The sequence below is a fragment of the Aotus nancymaae genome, unplaced genomic scaffold (genome assembly GCF_030222135.1).
Source record: "Aotus nancymaae isolate 86718 unplaced genomic scaffold, 86718_ANA_hifiasm-v0.15.2.pri h1tg000028l, whole genome shotgun sequence".
NCBI lineage: Eukaryota > Metazoa > Chordata > Mammalia > Primates > Aotidae > Aotus > Aotus nancymaae.
In genome coordinates, this window is record NW_026988441.1 from 40,788,182 (window position 1) to 40,810,592 (window position 22,411).

General features: G+C 56.0%; 1 protein-coding gene across 6 annotated transcripts in view; it reads right to left on the minus strand.

Moving 5' to 3' along the window:
* The window catches only part of NFIC (nuclear factor I C), a 100,583-nt gene that overhangs the window by 60,366 nt on the left and 17,806 nt on the right, over positions 1 to 22,411 (minus strand). For all 6 annotated transcript variants that reach the window (XM_064382099.1, XM_064382097.1, XM_064382098.1 and 3 more), the window contains exon 2: positions 18,767 to 19,298. In XM_064382099.1, coding sequence (XP_064238169.1) covers positions 18,767 to 19,298 — 532 coding nt within the window. The remainder of the gene's footprint in view (positions 1 to 18,766; positions 19,299 to 22,411) is intronic.

The window sequence follows — 22,411 nt, forward strand, 5'->3', positions numbered from 1 at the left end:
AGAATAATCCTGCCATGTGGGTGGTGTACCCAGGTTGGGGCTGGGACCCTGGCAGAAGCCCAGAGCCCCATGGGCGTCCGGGGCACCAGGACCCACATCCCAGCTTGCCCGCTAACAACGTCCTGGTTGCCAGAGAGCTCCGGGGGCGTGCCTGCACCAGCCACTCCCTTCCCTGCATGTGCTGAGGCAGGTGTGGCCTGCAGGCAGGAGACGGAGTGAGAGCAAGAACCAGCCTCAGATAAGGCATAAGCGATCCAGGTGATCAGCCACTGAATCCTCACACTGCTGGAGTCCATCTGGAATCTTCCCCCTCCTCTGCCTCTGCCCCCACCACCACCCTGGTCCCCAGCGCTTGCCCTCACCCCCCCAGTCTGTCCTCCCTGCAGCAGCCAGAGGGCGCCTGTGAGCACCTGAGTCAGGGCCGGTCCCTCCTCTGCCTACAGCCCTCTATGGCTTCCACCTGCCTTGGAGTCAAAGCCTAACTCCTTCCTACTGCCCACCAGGCCTTGCACAAACCACCCCACACCCTCCCCACCCTTCCCTCCTCCTTTTCTCCCTCTCCTCACTCTGCTCCTGCCACACGGACCTCCTCGATGCCGCAGGCCCTTTGCACGGGTTGTGCCCTCTGCCTGGAACGCCTTCCCCCAGTTCTCCACATAACCGGTTCCTCCTCACCCCTCAGCTCTCAATAGCTCAAATGTCAAATTTCAGACAGCCTTCAGGAACCTTCCCAGCACAGCCCATTCCTCCCTTTTCCTCTGGCCTTTATTTTTCGTGATAGTCCTTATCACTAAACTGAACATTTATTTCTTCTTTATTGTTTTTAATTTTTTTGGGACAGAGTCTTGCTCTGTGGCCCAGGCTGGAGTGCAGTGGCACGATCTCAGCTCACTGCGACCTCTGCCTCCTGAGTTCAAGCAGTTCTCCTGTCTCAGTCTCCCCAGTAGCTGAGATTACAGGCGCCCGCCACCACGCCTGGCTAATTTTTTTTGTATTTTCAGTAGGGACAGTGTTTCATCATATTGGCCAGGCTGGTCTCAAACTCCTGGGCCCAAGTGATTCTCTCGCCTCAGCCTCCCAAAGGGCTGGGATTACAGGTGTGAGTCTGTGAAATAGACTGTGCCCAGCTGATTTTTATTGATTGATTGATTGAGATGGAGTCTCACTCTGTCGCCCAGGATGGAGTGCAGTGGCGTGATCTCTGCTCACTGCAACCTCTGCCTCCCAGGTGCAAGTGATTCTCCTGCCTCAGTCTCCCCAGTATCTGGGATTACAGGCATGCACCACCACACCCAGCAGATTTTTGTATTTTTAGTAGAGACGGGGTTTCCCCTTGTTGGCCAGGCTGGTCTTGAACTCCTGACCTCAAGTGATCCGTCCGCCTCGGCCTCCCAAAGTGCTGGGATTACAGTCGTGAGCCATCACTCCTGGCCTATTTTTATTTTTTTAGACAGGGTCTTGCTCTGTCACCCGGGCTGGAATGCAGTGGTCCAATCACAGCTCACTACAGCCTCAACCTCCCAGGCTTGAGTAATCCTCCCGCCTCAGCCTCTCAAAGGGCTGGGACTACAGGCACACACCACCACACCTGGCTAAGTTCTATTTTTTGTAGAGATGGGGGTCTCACTATGTTGCCCAGGCTGGTCTTGAACTCCTGGCCTCAAGCGATCCTCCGGTCTCGGCCTCTCAAAGTGCTGGGATTACAGGTGTGAACCACCATGCCCGGCCAGCGTCTAAACTCTTAATGTGTCTTAACTTGACTCTCCCTCAGTAACCCATAGAGCAGGCAATATTTTATAGATGGGGAAACTGAGGCCCAGAGAGGGGGATCCCACCTGTCTGAGGCCACACAGTGAATAGGCAGCAGGGCCAGAACCCCCACGCCTTCCTGCCCTGCTCCCCTGTGCAGAAGGGGAGGCTGAGGCTCAGAGGGAAGGACTTAACCAAGTGACACCCAAAGCCAGCGTCACAGCCCAAGCCTCTGCCCGAGCGCTGGGCATGGTCCTCCGCTCAGCTGACCCCCCACCCTGGGGAAAGAATATAGTGATGATAAGGCCGGGCACCAGTGGCTCATGCCTGTAATCCCAGCCCTTTGGGAAGCCAAGGCAGGCGGATCACAAGGTCAAGAGATCGAGACCATCCTGGCCGACATGGTGAAACCCCGTCTCTACCAAAAATACAAAAAAATTAGCTGGGCGTGGTGGCAGGTGCCTGTAGTCCCAGCTACTCAGGGTGCTGAGGCAGGATTGCTTGAACCCAGGAGGCAGAGGTTGCAGTGAGCCGAGGTCGCACCACTGCACTCCAGCCTGGGTGACAGTGCGAGACTCTGTCTCAAAAACAAAAACCAAAAGTATAGAGTGATGATAAATGACATCCACAGAGATAATCATAACCACTCAGATGGCGGCGGTCCAGCTGAGCATGGAGTCCGCAGCTCACCTACGAATTAACAGCAGCGCCCACCCGTGGAGGGAGCCGTGGGGCCACCGGTCCCTTTAAGAGCCTCCCCCTCCCCAGCCGGGCGCTGGCCCGGCCTCCCCTTATGTAAGCGGGCCGGCTGCCCTTGCAGAAACTGGTTACATAAGGCAGCAAGGCACAGGCTTGTCCATCCAGCAGCAACCTGTCCCAAGCTGTCTGAGGGGCCGGCCTGGGGCACAGGAGCGCCTCGGCGGCCTGGCGTGGCCACCGGGTGCAGCCCGGGTCCGAGGGCCTCTGAGTTGGCTCCTGTCTGGGGACACTTGGGATTCCCAGAGACAGCAAAACCCTCTCCCAGGCAGCAGAAGGTGACAGTTTCTAGTGGGGGAAGGGATGGGATGTTCCCCACTACTCTGAAGGTGAAACCGAGGCCCGGGGGGTAGGGGGCAGCCTGAAGCCTCACGGCCCTGAGCAGAGGAAGGAGGCGATGGCACCAGAGTGAGATCCAGGCTGGGTGGCCTTCTCCTCTCAGCTCCCCTCCTCTGTAAAGCGGCTTCCCCGGCAAGGCCAGTATGCAGCTGGTGCTCAATAAGTGCACCAGTGGAGGTGACACTCGGCAGCGTTTCAGGCCCTTCTCTCCAAAACCCTCTAATTCCATGAACTAACCCAATCCTTGCATCGCTCTCTGTGAAGCTAAGACAGCCATGGCCTCATTCTACATTTGGGGAAACTGAGGCATGGAGCAGGGCGAACAAGGGATCTCCAAGTCCGCACGGCAGGCGCTCCATCAGCGCACAGTGGGCACAGGAAGAGCATCCACCGCGTGCAGGGTCCCAGATAACATGCCACCTGCCCAGCAACCCACAGGGCTGGTCCCAAGGAGCCCCCGATCTAGATGGGGAAACCGAGGCACAGAGAGACGAACGGATTCATCCAAGGTCAGACCCAAACCCTAAACCCTGTCACATCTTCTCCTCCAGACAAGCCTCCCCCAAGCCACGAGGGTGTCTAGGTACAGAGCTCCCCAGCCCCATCAGACACATGAGTGGTCCACCTTTGGGAGTGGGTGGGGTTTGGGAATGGAGGCAGCCTCCTCTGCTCCCATTCGCTCTGGGCACTGGCCCTTTAAGGGAGCCACGCTGCCTGGGCATGTCCCAGGGTGACCCCAAGGGGCGGGTGTGGCAAGGAACAAGAGGCTCATTCAGCTGTCCATTGCCACCGCCTCCGGGCAGCCCACTGGGTGGGATGGGGGGGCTGGGAGGAGACTGGCCAGGCCCAGAGAGACTGTGGGAACAGACAGGGACTGAGACAAAGCAGGCTGGAGAGCGTCAGAGGTGGAGGGACGCGGACACACCTGACCTCCGATGCATCTTGCAAGCTCTGGCTCCCCAGGTCCAGGGGTTTGAGGCCCGCTGCAGCCCTGGAGGTACTCCTTGAGCCAGCTGAACCTGCAGCCCGCTCCCTGGCACCAAAGTCCTATAGACCCAAAGGTGGGATCCAGAACGATCAAAGGGGCTCCCCGCCATACCTCAAACACCCCCTTTATCCGGTGCCCACGGTAGGCCCTGGGACCTCCCAGACCTGGGTTGAAATCCCGACTCTGCCTTTTTTTTTTTTTTTTTTTTTGAGACAGAGTCTTGCTCTGTCGCCAGGCTGGAGTGCAGTGGCGCAATCTTGGCTCACTGAAACCTCCGCCTTCTGGGTACAAGAGATTCTCCTGCCTCAGCCTCCCAAGCAAATAGGATTACAGGCACACGCCACCATGCCCATCTAATTTTTGTATTCAGTAATTTAGTAGAGATGGGGTTTCACCACTTTGGCCAGGATGGTCTCGATCTCCTGACCTTGTGATCCACCTGCCTCGGCTTCTCAATGTGCTGGGATTACAGGGGTGAGTCACCGTGCCTGGCCCCGGACTCTGCTTCTTAGCTTTGTGACCTTGGGCCAGTGACTCTGCCTCTCTGGGCTTCAGTTTCCCCGTCTGTTAAATGCAGTTAATGATCATTCCAACCTCAGTGGGTCACCGTGAGACAGTGAGGTAGCTGGCCCTAGCTGCCCTCAGCTACCTGGGAGGCTGAGGCAGAAGGATCACTTGAGCCTGGGAGGTTGAGGCTGCAGTGAGTTATGATTGCACCACTGCACTCCAGTCTGGGCAACATAGTGAGACCCTGTCTCTACTAAAAATAAAAATAAAAATAAATCAACTGGGGTGGTAGCATGGGTCTGTAGTCCCAGCCACTTGGGAGGCTAAGGTGGGAGGATCACTTGAACCCGGGAGTTTAAGGCTGGAGTGAGCTGTGTGATTGCATCTCTGCACTCCAGCCTGGGCAAAGCGTAGGAGTTTCACTCTGTCTCCCGGGTTCAAGCAATTCTCCCGCCTCAGCCTCCCCAGTAGCTGGGATTACAGGTGCACATCAACACACCTGGCTGATTTTTCTATTTTTAGTAGAGACGGGGTTTCACCATGTTGGCCAGGCTGGTCTCGAACTCCTGACCTCAAGCCATCCGCCTGCCTTGGCCTCCCAAAGTGCTGGGATGACGGGCATGAGCCACGCAAGTGGCCTCTTTGGAATTTCCCACACAGCCTCCCAAAGCGCTGGATTTTCAAGCAAATAGTCTGAAGTTCTAGAACCTGGCCTCACATTTTCAAGAACCCAACTTGGGAGATGGGAGATCTGCTTCCGAGGTCTCTAGAACAGCAGCCTCCACCCTTTTTGGCACCCAGGAACCAGTATCACGGAAGACAGTTTTTCCACAGACGGGATGAGCGGGGAGATGGTTCTGGAGCGAAAGTTCCCCACCTCAGATCATCAGACGTCGGTTAGACTCTCACAAGGAGCGCGCAACCTACATCCCTCCCTGGGCAGTTCACAAAAGGATTCACACTCTTATGAGCCTCTCATGCTGATCCGCCAGGAGGCAGAGCTCAGGTGACAATGACCACTTGCCTGAAGCTCACCTCCCGCTGGGTGGCCTGGATCCTCAGAGTCACGGTACCCAGGGGTCGGGAACCCTGGCTCTAGAACTCACAGGGCTTAGCACTGAAACACAACTCCAATACAACAGCCACCAGCCACACGTGGCATCCAGTGGGTGAAATGTGGTCTGTTTAAATTTCAGACTTAGTGTAGGGAAAAAATAAAAAAAGAAGAAAATAAACTATCTCAGTAACTTTTTTTTTTTTAAGTTGAGGTCTTGCTCTGGCATCCAGCTTGGAGTGCAGTGGCACAATCACAGCTCCCTGCAGCCTCGAATTCCTGGGCTCAAGAGATCCTCCCACCTCCGCCTCCTGAGTAGCTGGGACCACAGGTTCACGTCTCCACGCCTGGCTAATTTTTAAATTTTTTTGTAGAGATGAGGTTTCTTGCTACGTTGGCCAGGCTGGTCTCGAATTCCTGGTCTCAAACGATCCTGCCACTCAGCCTCCCAAAGTGCTGGGATTCCAGGCGTGAGCCACCGCGCCCAGCCAATAACCTCTCCCATTGCTTATGGATTGCAATGCTAATATTGTGGATGTCCAAGGTTAAATAAAATCATGTTAAAATTAAACATTTTAACGTTACTACTCGGGAGGCTGAAACAGAAGAATCGCTTGAACCCAGGAGGCGAAGGTCGCAGTGAGCTGAGATCGCACCACTGCACTCCAGCCTGGGCGACAGAGCGAGACTCCACCTCTAAATAAATAAATAACATTAACATTATTTAAAATAATGTTAAAATTAATTTCCCCAGTATATTTTAACTCTTAAGTGTGTGAGGACCAGAAAAAAACGTTAAATTCTATGTGTGGTTGAAATTTTTTTTTTTTTTTTTTTTTTTTTTAGACAGAGTCTCACTCTGTTGCCCAGGTTGGAGTGCAGGGCCGTGATCTTGGCTCACTGCAACCTCTGCCTCCCAGGTTCAAGCAATTCTCCTGCCTCAGCCTCCTTCGAGTAGCTGACACTACAGGCTTGCGCCACTGTGCCCGGCTCATTTTTGTATTTTTAGTACAGATCGGGTTTCACCATGTTGGCCAGGCTGGTCTCGAACTTCTGAACTCACGATCTGCCCAGCTCGGCCTCCCACAGTGCTGGGATTACAGGTGTGAGCCACCGCGCCCGAACAAAATTCTTTATTTCGACTGGACCCCTGGGTCTGGAAGTCACTTAGGAGAATTCTAGAATCACCTGCAGGGTCAGGATCCCAGTGGAAGAAATTCTATCCAGGCCTTGGGGATTTCAGAACTTGTGCTGTGGAGAATCTAGAAACGGCTTCGGCGTGGGATTCTCACACCGACCTGCCCCTGGAGCCCGATTTTCCCTTTCCTCCGGCAGATCCTCTGCCCTGAGACTCCAGGGTCCCTCCTCGCTGGCCCTACCTCCCCTCCAAATGGCCCTGCAACAGCCAAGAGGACCTAAAGATGGGTCTGAGCCTGGGCGCGGTGGCTCACGCCTGCAATCCCAGCACTTTGGGAGGCCGAGGCAGGTGGATCACAAGGTCAGGAGTTCGAGACCAGCCTGGTCAACATGGTGAAACCTCATCTCTATTAAAATACAAAAATTAGCCAGGTGTGGCGGTGGGCGCCTGTAATTCCAGCTACTTGGGAGGTGAGGCGGCAGAATCACTTGAACCCAGGAGGTGGAGGTTGCGGTCAGCTGAGATCGCACCACTACACTCCAGCCTGGGCGACAGAGCAAAACTCTGTCTCAAAAAAATAAAATATAAAAAATAAAAAGATGGGACTTAGAAAGGACAAGACCCTACAGGCCCTTCCTGGGCAACCCTGGGCAATGCCTCGCCCCTCTCTGGGCCTCAGTTTCCCCATTTGGATAAGACATCTGGTGTCCCCAAATGCCCCCTGCTTTGCCCCTCACCAACCCTGACCATCTGTGACTTCCTGCCCACGCCCAGCTGGAGGGAGGGGCTGGCCTGGCAGCTGGCTGGAGAGGGCCGTGGGCGCCGAGCTGTCCCTAGCTGCCCTCAGCCTCCCCTCGGCTTCCCCGGGCATGGGGCCAGTGTGACAACTGTAGCCCCGACACAGCGGGGGCATCACAGGTGCAATAAAGGCGCCTCTCCCTCCCACCGGCTCTGGGAGGGCCCCTTAGGGGCTGCCTCGGGAGCCCCCACACAAATGCATTCATGCAGCCCAGCATTCCACTGGATAGGGGAGCCACAGGGTGGGCGGTGAGAGGACCTACTCCCCAAGGAGCCCACCAACACGAAGCATGTGCAAAGCGTTGGTTTCTTCATAGATATTATCTCATTTAGGCCGGGCACCGTGGCTCTCGACCGTAATCCCAGCACTTTGGGAGGCCAAGACGGGTAGGTCACCTGAGGCCAGGAGTTCGAGACCAGCCTGGGCAACATAGCGAAACCCCGTCTCTATTAAATATACAAAAACTAGCCAGGTGTCGTGGCGCACGCCTGTAATCCCAGCTAATCAGGAGGCTGAGGCAGGAGAATCACTCGGACCTGAAAAGTGGAGGTTGCAATGAGCTGAGACCATGCCACTGCACTCCAGCCTGGGCGACAGAGCATGATTCCATCTCAAAAGAAAAACAAAAAACATATTATCTCATTTAAATTGCTAGACCCACCCATGCTCAATTCACAAAACGAGGCAGTAAAGCACAGAGTTGCCAAAAAGCTCACCCAGGGTTGCACAGCTGTCTGCAGGGCAGAGCTGGAGGAGAGCCACACATGATCGTCACGATAATGACAACAATAACCATTGTACTGTCACCACAGACACTATTTTTCTTATTTATTGTGCCATGATTATATATGACATGTTGCTAATTATTACACTGGTTTTTTTTTTTTTTTTTTTGAGATGGAGTTTCGCTCTTGTTACCCAGGCTGGAGTGCAATGGAGTGATCTCAGCTCACCGCAACCTCTGCCTCCTGGGTTCAGGCAATTCTCCTGCCTCAGCCTCCCAAGTAGCTGGGATTACAGCCATGCACCACCACGTCCAGCTAATTTTTTGTATTTTTAGTAGAGACGGGGTTTCACCATGTTGACCAGGATGGTCTCGATCTCTTGACCTCATGATCCACCCTCCTCGGCCTCCAAAAGTGCTGGGATTACAGGTGTGAGCCACCGCGCCTGGCTCCTTATTACACTGTTAAATACACGAATACATGTGACATTTGTTTTTTGAGATGGAGTCTCGCTCTGTCGCCCAGGTGGGAGGGCAGTGGTGCAATCTTAGCTCAATGCAACCTCCACCTCCCGGGTTCAAGCCATTGTCCTGCCTCAGCCTCCCAAGTAGCTGGGACTACAGGCACCTGCCACCACGCTCGGCTAATTTTTGTCTTTTTAGTAGAGACGGGGTTTCCCCATGTTGGCCTGGCTGGTCTCAAACTCCTGACCTCAGGTGATCCTCCCGCCTCAGCCTCCCAAAGTGCTGGGATCACAGGCGTGAGCCACCACAGCCAGTCAAATACGTATACCATTATTACTTGTTATTATCATTATTAACCATTAGAACTACATTTTTAGATTGTGGTAAAATCTAGATAACACAAATTCACCATTTTAACCTTTTTTTGTAGGGGGGTTGTCTTTGAGACAGGGTCATACCCTGTCACCCAGGCTGGAGTTCAGTGGTGTGATCACAGCTCACTGTAGCCTCAAACTCCGGGGCTCAAGTGATCCTCCTGCCTCAGCCTCCTGAGTAGCGGGGACCACAGGTGCGCACAACCACGCCCAGATAATTTTGAAAAGTTCTGTAGAGATGAGGTCTCGCTGTGTTGCCCAGGCTGGTCTCGAACTCCGGGCCTCAGGCCATCCTCCTGGCTCTCTTTAACCATTTCTAAGTTCAGTGGCATTAATCCAGTATTAGGCGCGTTCACAGGGCTGTATAACCATCACCAGCATCCTCTCTAGAACTTTCTCATCTTCTCAAACTGAAACTCTGTCCCTGTGAAACACTCACTCCCCACCCCCTCCCAAGCCCCTGCCCGCCCTCCCCACCACATTCTATTTTCCGTCTCTGTGAATCTCATGACACTAAGGACCTCCCAGGAGTGGAATCACACAGGATTTGTCCTTCTGAGTTTGGCTTATTTCACGGAGCGCGATGACCTCAAGATGCATCCACACTGTAGCCCGTGTCGGGATGCCCTCCCTTTTTTCAGGCAAGAAATCACTTTTGAGTGCTTACTGTATACCCGGCCCTGTCCTCACACTTTTCTTTTTTTGTTTTTTGTAACAGAGTCTCCCACTGTCGCCCGGGTTAGAGTGCAGCGGCACGATCTCGGGTCACTGCAACTTCCGCCTCCCAGGTTCAAGCGATTCTCCTGACTCAGCCTCCCAAGTAGCTAGGTATAGGCGCGCGCCACCACACCTGGCTAATTTTTGTACGTTTTTTTTTTCCTTTTCTTTTTGAGATGGAGTCTTACTCTGTCACCAGGCTGGAGTGCAGTAACAAGATCTCTGCTCACTGCAACCTCCGATTCCCTGGTTCAAGTGATTCTCCTGCCTCAGCCTCCTGAGGAGCTGGGATTACAGGCATGTGCCACCATGCTCAGCTTTTTTTTTTTTTTTTTTTTGTATTTTTAGTAGAAATAGGGTTTCTCCATGTTGGCCAGCCTCGTCTTGAACTCCTGACCAGAATGGTCTTGATCTCCTGACCTTGTGATCCACCTGCCTTGACCTCCCAAAGTGCTGGGATTACAGGCACGAGCCACCACACCTGGCCTAATTTTTGTATTTATAGTACAGACGGGGTTTTGCCATACTGGCCAGTCTGGGCTCAACTCGTGACCTTGTGATCCACCCACCTCGGCCTCCCAAAGCGCTGGGATTACAGGTGTGAGCCACCGCACCCGGCCTCATCCTCACACTTTTCACGAACTAATGGAATCCTACGTAGCCCTATTAGGTGGGCAGCATTATGATGATCCCCGTTTGACAGGGGAGGAAACTGAGGCCCAGAGCTGTGACGTTCCTTGCCAAACATCACGTAGTTCCTGAGCAAAGGGGTGTGAGCCTGGGCCTCCAGGCTGGAGAACAGGGCCCTGGGTCTCCCCGACAGCGTGCTCAGCTCCCTGGCCCATCCCGGTGGGCTCTCGCCTGCAGCGGGAGCTGGACCCCACCTGCCCGTTCCCTCTTTGCCACTGACGTGTGCCCCGTGGACTCCTGCTGTCACTATAAATACACCATCAGCTGGCGTCTGCGACTCACGCCCAGCAGCCACCTTCTCTGCACAGACAGACGGCTGGCACACCTGGCTGCCCGGCCCTGGGGGGATGCCAGGCTGCTGCTGCTAGGAACTGCTCACCGTTCTACTGTCCAGACACCGGGAGAGGGTGACTCGGTCCAGCTTCAGGCGACCGCCACTCCCAGGTCACAGGTGCCCCCACTGCCTCACTGGGTGGGAAAAGGAGGCCCAGGGCGCTGGGGCCTCCCTCATTCCCTTCTGGGGTTGGGGAGCGGATCCAGGGAGGAAAGGAGCCTTTATTGAGTGCCTCCTGTAAGCTTCTCAGAGAACACTGACTTAATCCTCAATGCAATGGGCATAGCTCTGATTCTCCCCATTCCCCAGAGGCAAAAACTAAAGCTCAAACAGAATACGGTGGCTCACGCCTGTAATCCCAGCACTTTGGGAGGCCGAGGCGGGTGGATCACGAGGTCAAGAGATCGAGACCATCCTGGTCATCATGGTGAAACCCCGTCTCTACTAAAAAATACAAAAATTAGCCGGGCATGATGACGCGCGCCTGTAATCCCAGCTACTCAGGAGGCTGAGGCAGGAGAATTGCCTGAACCCAGGAGGCGGAGGTTGCGGTGAGCCGAGATCGCGCCATTGCACTCCAGCCTGGGTAACGAGAGCGAAACTCCGTCTCAAAAAAAAAAAAAAAAAAAAAAAAGAGGTTTAAGGGTTTCAATCCTCCCCCTTTTTTTTTGAGACAGGGTCTCACTCTGTTGCCCAGGCTGGAGTGCAATGGCGAAATCTCAGCTCAATGGAGCCTCCACCTCCCAGGTTCAAGCGATTCTCCCGCCTCAGCCTCCTGTGTAGCTAGGATTACAGGTGGGAGCCACTATACCTGGCCACAATCACCCCTTCAAAAAAATGGATTTTAGAGACGAGGTCTTGCTCAGTCCCCCAGGCTGGAGTGCAGTGGGGTGCATCACGGCTCACTGCAACCTCCAACTCCTGGGCTAAAGCCATCCTCCCGCCAGCCTCCAAGGAGCTGGGACTCCAGATGCATACCACCACATCCGGTCAATTTTTGAAATTTTTGTAGAGTGGGGGGATGCCTTGCTATGTTGCCCAGGCTGGCCTCAAGTAATCCTCCTGCCTCAGCCTCCCAAAGTATTGGGATAGTAGGTGTGAGCCAGCTTGCCCAGCCTCAATCCCTTTTTGTTTTCTTTTCTTTTCTTTTTTTTTTTTTTTTGAGACAGAGTCCCGCCCTGTCACCCAGGCTGGAGTGCAGTGGCGCAATCTCAGCTCACTGCAACCTCCGCCTCCCAGGTTCTAGCAATTCTCCTGTCTCAGCCTTCCCAGTAGCTGGGATTACAGGTGCACACCACCATGCCTGACTAATTTTTATATATTTGGTAGAGACAGCGTTTCACCATATTGGTCAGGCTGGTCTCGAACTCCTGACCTCAGGTGATCCTCCCACCTCAGCCTCCCAAAGTGCTGGGATTACAGTCGTGAGCCACCTCGCCCGGCCTCAATCGAGCCTTTTTTCAAAGGGATTCCTGGATTCTCATTCTGACTCTGCCCCTAAGAAGCTGTGTGACCTTGGGCAAGTGTCTGACCATCTCTGGGCCTCTACTTCCTCCACTGGAACATGAGAGAAGGTCAAAGTCCCCGCCTCCTTGGATGGGGAGAGGATTAAACCAGTTAGGGTGAGCAGTGGCCTCAGAGCCAGGAACACGAGGGCACTCCATGTGTGTTTGCTGCTACATCATTGCTGTCTGGGTCCTTGCTCCCCAGTTCCATCTAGAAGGCTCTGGGGGCCTCCCCTCCCATGTTTCTCCTGCCACCCTCTCCAGGGCATCGTGGGCAGCCTCTCTGGAGTGCTGCGAGCTTCCCAGGCCGGGCTCTGCCCACAGCACCATTCCGGGTGCTGGACTGCAGGAGCTTGGCACGGCGCAAGGCGGGAACAGGAGGCTGGCCCATGGCGGCGTCAGCAGATGGGCACCATCTGGGCTGGCGGCTCGGGGCGGGCTGGCAGCTGCCGGGGCGGGCGGGCCTGGCAGCCCCTCCCCCACCCAGCCCTGGCATGGTGCCCGCCCGCGCCTCGGGTTTCTTGAGCTGCCAGAGGGGGCGGGGAGGCCCGGCTGGGCTTTGGGCCCTGGGCGGGCAGGCGGCTTCCCTCTCTGAGCCCTGGTTCCTGCAGGCTCCTTCCCAGATGCATGGCAGGTCAGAGAGCACCCAGGTCACCCTCTCCAGGCCCCCGACCCCCCTGTCACCTTGACTGGGAGACCACAGGGCGGCCCTCACCACCCACTACCCCCTGAACATCCCAGCCGGCTGCATGCGCTGTTCCTGGACTCCAGGCCTTCACACTGGCTACAACGCCCCCCAGCCCCCTCCCTCCAGCCTCTCCAGGCCCCCTCACCCGCTTCAAGCTTCACCTCAAAGACGCCTCCTCGGAGAAGCCCTCCCCATCCAGAGGCCCCCCAGCCCCTCTCCATGCCCCTCCCTGCTTTGTTTTCCTGCCACTACCTGACACCCTCTTCTTAATAATTTTTATTTTTTGAGGCAGAGTTTTGCTGTCTCCCAGGCTGCAGTGCAGTGTCACGATCTCGGCCCACTGCAGCCTCCACCTCCCGGGTTCCAGTAATTCTCCTGCCTCAGCCTCCCCAGTAGCTGGGACTACAGACGACCGCCACCACACCTGGCTAATTTTTTGTATTTTTAGTAGAGACGGGGTTTCGCCATGTTGGCCAGGCTGGTCTCGAACTCCTGACCTCAGGTGATCTGCCCGTCTCATCCTCCCAAGTGCTGGGATCACAGGCATGAGCCACCACGCCCGGCCTTCTCTCGCTTGTGATGTTACAAGTGGAGCCTCCTTTCATCCCCGTGGCAGGTGTCCCTCCACCGACATCCACCCTGCTCCCTGCAAGAGGCCAACCGAGGCCCTGTGCCTGTCCCTCCCTCCCCATCTATCCCAGGCTGGCAGCTGCCCAGCATGGCGGACGAAAGCCAGACTCTCCACTCTGGCTGGGCCAGGACGCTCCACAGCCAAGGGGACTCTCAGTTGGGAAAAGGAAGCGGTGGCCAGCCTTCCTGCCATCAGGGTGACAACCGGAGGGCCCAGCATGGGAAAGTGGAGGCCAGCTGTAGCCAGGGGACCCTACACAAGACCTCAGTCTTCGGGTCCTCTAACACACAACCCTGCCAGAAGGCGACCTCCATATCTACCACCATTTCTGCCCATCCCCTTCTGACGCTGGCAGAGGACGAGGGCAGAGGCAGAAGCTGCTGGGGTCCAAACCCAACCTGGCCCGGCCTCAGCTGTGTGACCTCAGGTCAGACCCCTCCTCTGAGCCTGTTTCCTCTGTAAAGTGCACACAGCAGCCCAGCGCTTTGGGAGGCCGAGACGGGCGGATCACTTGAGGTCAGGAGTTCAAAACCAGCCTGGTCAACATGGTGAAACCCGTCTCTACTAAAAATACAGAAATCGGCCAGGCGTGGCGGCGGGCACCTGTAATCCCAGCTACTGGGGAGGCTGAGGCACGAGAATCAGTTGAACCCAGGAAGCAGAGGTTGCAGTGAGCCGAGATCACCCCACTGTACTCCAGCCTGGGCGACAGAGTGAGACCCTATTAAAAAAAAAATACATACAGCGATAATCTCTGCCTCATAGGGCAGTGGTAAGAATGGGAAAAAATTTCTAGCCAGGCGGGTGGCTAATTTTTTGTATTTTTGGTGGAGATGACGTTTCGCCTGTTGCCCAGGCTGCTCTCAAACTCCTGGCCTCAGGAGAACCACCTGCCTCGGTCTCCCAAAGTGCTGGGATTCCAGGCATGAGCCACCGCGCCCAGCCAAAGTTGGGGTTTTCCATACGGGAAAGACATTCTGTGTACAGGGAACAGCGTAAGGAAAGCCCTGGGAGTGGGACATTATAACCGGAATGAGGAGGATGGCTGGGCGCGGTGGCTCACGCCTGGAATCGCAGCACTTTGGGAGGCCGAGGTGGGAGGATCACTTGAGCCTAGGAGTTCGAGACCAGCCTGGGCAACATAATGAGACCCTCATCTCTGCAAAAAATTAAAAACAAGGCCCAGTGAGGTGGCTCATGCCTGTAATCCCAGCACTTTGGGAGGCTGAGGTGGGTGGATCAACTGAAGTCAGGAGTTCGAGACCAGCCTGGGCAACATGGCAAAACCCTGTCTCTACTAAAAATACAAAAAATTAGCCAGGCGTAGTGGTGGGCAGGTGTGCTGCCAGCTACTCGGGAGGCTGAGGCAGGAGAATCGCTTGAACCCGGGAGGCAGAGGTTGCAGTGAGCCGAGATCGCGCCACTATACTCCAGCATGGGCGACAGAGCAAGACTCCGTCTCAAAAAAAATAAAAATCCAGAGGATAATGTTGGTAACAATAACCATCCGGGGCCCTAGCCCTGTGCCTGATGCCATCTGCACGATGCCTCGTGGGTGGTTTACTGAGCCCTCAGCCTGGGCACCTGACATTTCCCACAAGGCGACCAGTTTTGAGCTCCCGAATTTATAGACAAGGAAAGAAGCACAGAGTGGGTGAGTGACTGCCCCAGATCGCCCAGCCAGTGGGTAGCTGAGCTGAGGCTGGAGTCCAGTCAGGCAGGTGGCAGGGTTTCCGGGGTTGTGACCTGCTGGGGCCAACTGCAGCAGGGATTCCCCTGGGGATGGAGGGGTCAGGCTGGGGGTGAAGGAGGGGGCAGCCCTCACTCACAGAGGCCAACCTGACCCGGGGCACAGGCCTGCCTGCTGAGCAGAGCTGGGAGGGGCCGGGTGGGGGTGGGGAGGCGCCCAGAGATTGTGCTGACTGCAGCAGAAAGCTCGCTTCAAAATTTTATCAGCTCAGCGTGGAGGAGGTGGGGGCGGGGCCGGGCTAGGAAGATGTGTGATGGCAGAGAGGTCTGGCCCTGCGTGGCAATGAGCGTCCCCGCCCCCACGGCGGCCCCTGCCCCCTGCCCACAACAGGCAGTCGCCTGGCCCACCCCTCGGCCCCCATCGTCCCCAATACCCCCTCACAGCCAGCCCCAGCAGGTTTGACACTCATTGGTGGAGGAGAGGGAGGAGGAAGATGCTAAGATCAAGGTCAAAGAATCAAGATCAAGACCAGGTAACTGCCGGGCTAGTGGCTCACGCCCGTAATCCCAGCACTTTGGGAGGCCAAGGTGGATGGATCACCTGAGGTCAGGAGTTCAAGACCAGTGTGGCCATTATGGTGAAACCCCATCTTTAAAAAAAAAGAAAAAAGAAACCCCATTTCTACTAAAAATACAAAAATGAGCTGGGTGTGGTGTAATCCCAGCTACTCAGGAGGCTGAGGCAGGAGAATCGCTTGAACCCGGGAGGCGGAGGTTGCAGTGAGCTGAGATCGTGCCACGGCACTCCAGCGTGGGTGACAGAGTGAGATTCCATCTCAAAAAAAAAAAAAATGTGGGTGGGTGAGGTGGCTCACACCTGTAATCCCAGCACTTTGGGAGGCTGAGGTGGGTAGATTACCTGAGGTCAGGAGTTTGAGACCAGCGTGGCCAACATGGTGAAACTCCATCTCTACTAAAAATGCAAAAAATTAGCTGGACATGGTGGTGGGTGCCTGTAATCCCAGCCACTTGGGATGCTGAGGCAGGAGAATCGCTTGAACCTGGGAGGCGGAGGTTGCAGTGAGCTGACATCGTGCCACTGCACTCCAGCCTGGGCGACAGAGCGAGATTCCGTCTCAAAAACAAGTCATTGGTGGTGTGCGCCTATAGTGTCAGCTACTCGGGAGGCTGAGACAGGAGGATCACTTGAGCCTGGGAGGTCGAGGCTACAGTGAGCCAAGACTGCACCACTGCACTCCAGCCTGGGTGACAGATCGAGACTCTGTCTCCAGGAAAAAATATAATACTGGGTAACTCTGCCCTGCTCTCCTTCCACACACCCTAGAGCCTGAGGGCCCCATCACCCTGCCTCACCCTTGCACCAGCACTAGAAGGCGGCATGGCAGTCACTCCCACTGTACCAAGGAGGAAACTGAGGCACAGAAAAGGGATGGGTCCACACAGCTGGGGCAGGGCAGGGCTGCATCTGGAGCATGGGCAGTCTGCTCCCAGGGTCCCCTTTCTTCCTGCAAATGCCCTCCTTCTCGGGCTGTGCAACTCTGTTTCTAGAGGGTGCTGCCTGGGCTGGGGCTGGGCTGGTGACCCACGTGGGTCCTCATCTGGCGTGCACCCATCCCACATGCTCTGGCAGGCCCTGGGTGTGTGAAGGTTCACGCGTGCTCCACACACGGCCTGGGTGGGCATGGCGGGGAGCGCTGTGCACCCATTCAGGTCTTGGGGTGCAGGTGACACCCCGCACGTGGCTACACACATGATCTTCTGGAACCTCCCATAACCCCATCCAGCAATGGACACTGATCACCTGGCAGGCAGGGGAAAGTGAAGTCCAAACAGGCCACACAGCCAAGAAGCTGCAGGACCACCCCTGCTCTTAGCACCGGGGCCAGGGGCACAGGCGTCAGGCCTCCCACCTCCACGCTCCTGCCAGGCCCCCTGGGGAATCCCTGTGTTCACTGCTGCCTGGCCATCCTGCAGAGCTCAGCTCAGCTGCGCCTCCTCCTCTGGGAAGCCGCCTTGGAGTTCCTCACCATCACAAAGCTTGCTGGGCTAACACTAGGCATTTGATCACCGGCAAACACCCTGCGGGAAGGGCCAGACTCATCAGGCCTCTGCTGGCGTCGTCTGAGAGTTGATCAACCTGGACTCTTCCCGGACGGCTGGGACGCTCTGTCCCTCTCCTCTCCTTATCCCTGCTCCCAGCAGAACGTCCGTTGCACCCAAGACCCTCCGGGACATTCTCATCCCCCTGAGTCCTCAAGGGCCTTCCTGCCTCCTCCCTCAGACATGGGGGTGAGATCCTGCCTCTGCTGTTGGAACCCCACAGCCCACCTGCCTCCCTGTCCAAAAAACTTCCTTGTACCACGTCTCACTTGAGACCTCTGTGAGCCCTGCCTCCTCCATCTGACCTCCACATTCCATCAGCAGCCACCCTGGGCCCTGGATGCACTGGCCTCCTCCCTCAGACACTCCTTGCCTGTGTCACCCCCATTAGATGCTCTCCTAGGCCTGCCTCCCCTCTCAGACCACCACGACACATCTACACATACTGGCCTCCTCCCTCAGACCCTCCTTGCCCCGTGTCACCCCTGTCAGATGCCCTCCCAGGGCCGCCCCCCAACTTAGACCACCACACTAGTGGTGGTACATACACACGCACCAGCCTCCCCCCTCAGATGCTCTCCCAGGCCTGCAGCCCCACCCGGACCACCACGACACATACACACCACCAGCCTCCCCCCTCAGATGCTCTCCCAGGCCTGCAGCCCCACCCGGACCACCACGACACATCTACACATGCTGGCCTCCTCCCTCAGACTCTCCATGTGCCATGTCACCCCGTCAGGCCCTCTCTGAGGCCTGCTGCCCCACCTGGATCACCACATTGCATCTGTGTGCACCGGCTTCCTCTCTCACACCCTCCTTGTACCATATCACCTGCTTTAGATATTCTCCTAAACTTGCCTACCCTCTCAGACCACCACATCGCATCTACACGCACCAGCTTCCTCCCTCAGACTCTCCTTGCACCACATCACCCCCGTCAGATGCTCTCCCAGGCCCACATCCCCCCTCAGACCACCACATCACATCTGCACACACCGGCCTCCTCCCTCAGACCCTCCTTGTACCATGTCACCCCCATCAGATGCTCTCCCAGGCCCACCTCCCCCTTCAGACCACCATATCACATCTACACGCACCAGCTTCCTCCCTCACACCCTCCTTGCCCCATGTCACCCCCGTCAGACGCTCTCCCAGGCCCACGTCCCCCCTCAGACCCCCACATCACATCTGCACACACCGGCCTCCTCCCTCAGACCCTCCTTGCACCATGTCACCCCCATCAGACACTCTCCCAGGCCCACCTCCCCCCTCACACCCTCACATCACATCTACACGCACTGGCCTCCTCCCTCAGACTCTCCTTGCACCACGTCACCTCCATCAGATGCTCTCCCAGGCCCACCTCCCCCCTCAGACCACCACATCACATCTACACGCACCAGCCTTCTCCCTCAGACCCTCTTTGCCCCACGTCACCCCTGTCAGACGCTCTCCCTGCCCGCTGCCCCGCTTGGGCCGCCGCACCGCACCTCACCTCGCTCACGCACGAAGTAGGCCAGATAGAGGTCCAGTTCCTTCACGGCCACCCCGATGTGGTGCGGCTGCACGCACAGGACCGGGTGGCCGCACTGCGCGGCCTTGACCAGGCGCTCGCCGTCGGTGCTCTCCAGCGGGATGCCCTTGAACAGGATGACCATGACCAGGTCCAGCCGCCACACCTTGTCCGCCTGCCGGAGACAGTCGATGCGCCTCATCTTGCCCTTCTGGTCGGGGTTGGAGAGCACGCAGCCCGGCGCCTTCTTGCCGGTGATGCTCAGCACGAAGTCCTCACGGCACTCGGGCCGGATGTCCTTGCGCAGCTTGGCCAGCAGCCGCGACGCCCACTTCTGCTTGACCTCGGGCTTCTCGCCCAGCAGCTCGTCCTTCACCGCACGCTCCTCGTCCTTCGACATCCGCTTCTCGTGCTTCTTGAAGTATTTGCGCTTCCGTGCCTGCAGGTTGAACCAGGTGTAGGCGAAGGCGCGGACGTGAGGCAGCAGGGCCTCGATGAACGGGTGGAACTCATCCTGCGGGCCGGACAGGCGAGAGGTCAGGGGCGCCAGGGACGTGGAGGGTGGACCCACCGCCCGGTCCTGAAGGCTGAGGTCGGAGGGGCCCTGGACAGACCGCAGAGGTGTGCAGGGGGGTCCCCACAGACCCGTGCATGCCACTGGGGGGGAATGGAAGGCCAGGGGGACCCAGGAGGAGTTTATCAGGGACCTGCGAGAACCCATCGCCCAGATGAGCAAACTGAGACTTGGACTACGTGAGAGGCACAAGCCCAGGCAGGGGTTCGTGGAGGACCATCTTGAACCCCAGTACGCAGACGGAGCAAGCGAAGGGGGCCAGCTGGAGGCTCCTGGAAGACTCATTGTACAGACGCGTAAAACTGAGGCTGGGAGAACACAGACGTCATGGACCTGTTCTGTGCCTATTACAGCTAAGGCTGGGCTGGGCGTAATGGCTCACGCCTGTAATCCCAGCACTGCGGGAGGCCGAGGAAGGAGGACTACTTGAGCCTAGGAGTTTGAGACCAGTCTGAGCAATATGGTAAAACTCCATCCCTACAAAACAAACAAAAAACAACTGACACACGCACGCACACACGCGCACACACACACATATACCCACACACGAACACACACACACTCAAACAGACATGCATGCACACATACACACACACGCACACGCACACACACAAAAACACATACACACATACACACGTGCGCACACATACGCAGACAGACACATACACGCACGCACGCACACACAAACACACATATACACACACATGCACACACATATACACACAAAAACACACACATACACACATACACTCAAACACACATGCACACACACAAACACATATACACACAAAAACATACACACGTACACACGTGCGCACACACATACACACACGCACACACATATACACACAAAAACACATACACGTGCGCACACACATACACACACACGCACACACATACACACAGACACAAACACATATACACAAACGCACACACACGCACACACACAAACGCACACACACGCGCGCGCACACACACACACACACAAAAAAAAACACAAAAACTAGCCAGGCCTGGTAGTTTGCCCCTGTAGTCCCAGCTAGTCGGGAGGCTGAGGTGGGAGGATTATTTGAGCCCAGGAGTTTAATGCTGCAGTAAGCTGTGATGGCCCCACTGCACTCCAGCATAGGTGACAGAGCAAGACCCTGTTTCAAAAAAAAAATTTTTTTTAAGGCTGGGCATGTTGGCTCACACTCGTAATCCCAGCACTTAGGGAGGCCGAGGTGGGTGGATCACCTGAGGTTAGGAGCTCCCGACCAGCCTGGCCAACATGGTGAAACCCCATCTCTATTAAAAATACAAAATATTAGCCAGGCATGGTTGCACACACCTGTAATCCCAGCTACTTAGGAGGCTGAGGCAGGAGAATCGCTTGAGCCTGGGAGGAGGAGGCTGCAATGAGCCGAGATCGTGCCACCGCACTCCAGCCTGGGCAACAAGAGCGAAACTCCGTCTCAAAATAAATAAATAAATAAATAAATAAATAAATAAGGCAGGTGCAGTGCCTCAGCACTTTGGGAGGCTGAGGCGGGCAGATCACTTAAGGTCAGGAGTCCGAGACCAGCCTGGCCAACACAGTGAAACCCCATCACTACTAAAAGTACAAAAATTAGCTGGGCACAATGGCGTGGGCCTGTAGTCCCAGCTACTCAGGAGACTCAGGCAGGAGAACCGTTTGAACTCAGGAGACAGAAGTTGCAATGAGCCGAGATCACACCACTGCACTCCAGCCTAGGCAACAGAACAAGACTCTGTCTCAAAAAAAAAAGGCAGTCTCAGCCGGTCACCGTGGCTCACACCTGTAATCCCAGCACTCTAGGAAGCCAAGGCGGGTGGATCACAAGGTCAGGAGTTCGAGACCAGCCTGGCCAATATGGTGAAACCCTGTTTCTACTAAAAATACAAAAAAAATTAGCCACGTGTGGTGACGCATGCCTGTGATCTCAGCTACTTGGGAGGCTGCGGCAGGAGAATTGCAGTGAGCCGAGATCATGCCATTGCACTCGAGCTCAAACAAACAAACAAAAATTGTAAAAAAGCTTGTTTCTGCAGAGCAGACGTACAGACAGGCCTGGCTGAGGGCCACAGGGAGGCACGAGGCCTGCCTGGAGGTCGGGCTGATGGAGGGGTGGGGGGGATTTCTTCACGGAACCACTGCAGGAGCCGGGAAAGGTGAGGCTGATAAGAGATTCAAGTGCACCGGAATTAAGCAGGGGGAGGAGAGCTCCCCAAGTGGGAGTCCTCTCCCCGCTTTCCCCTTTCCATGAACCCACTGTTCTGCTACAGAAACAGAGCAGAGACGCAGACACTCAGCCACGAAGGTTCAGAGCCGGGGAGGGGCCACCCCGTTCCCTGCAGACCTGTTATGGAGATGGAAAAGCCGAGGGCTGGGGACGTGCTGAGACGGGGCCAGAGCTGGGTCTTCAACCCACTCCCAGTCATGACGAACTGGTGTCTGAGGGCAGCCACAACACCCATGCTACAGATGAGAAAACTGAGGCCTTGAGGGGGAACCCGGCCATGGCGGGGCAGAGGTGGGACTGGAAGCTGCACCCATTTGACTTCTCCACGAAAATTACAGCTGCCCCTTGGAAAGGCCTATGGAGAAGTGGGAGGTACCCCGCTCCCTGTATGTGTGTGGGGAAGCCCCTCCCATTCTTCTCAGTGTCCAATAAGGGAAACTGAGTCAGCATAACAGCTGGGATCTTGGATGGGCACTGTGGCTGACGCTTGTAATCCCCGCACTTTGGGAAGCTGAGGTGGGTGGATCACTTGAGGCCAGGAGTTCAAATCCAGCCTGAGCAACATGGCAAAAACCCATTTCTTTTTTTTTTTTCTTGAGATGGACTTCACTCCTGTCACCCAGGTGGAGTGCAGTGGCGCGACCTCAGCTCACTGCAACCTCCGCCTCCCAAGTTCAAGCAATTCTCCTGCCTCAGCCTCCCGAGTAGCTGGCATTACAAGCACGTACCATCGTGCCCGGCTACTTTTTGTATTTTCAGTAGAGATGGGGTTTCGCCATGTTGGCCAGGCTGGTCTGGAACTCCTGACCT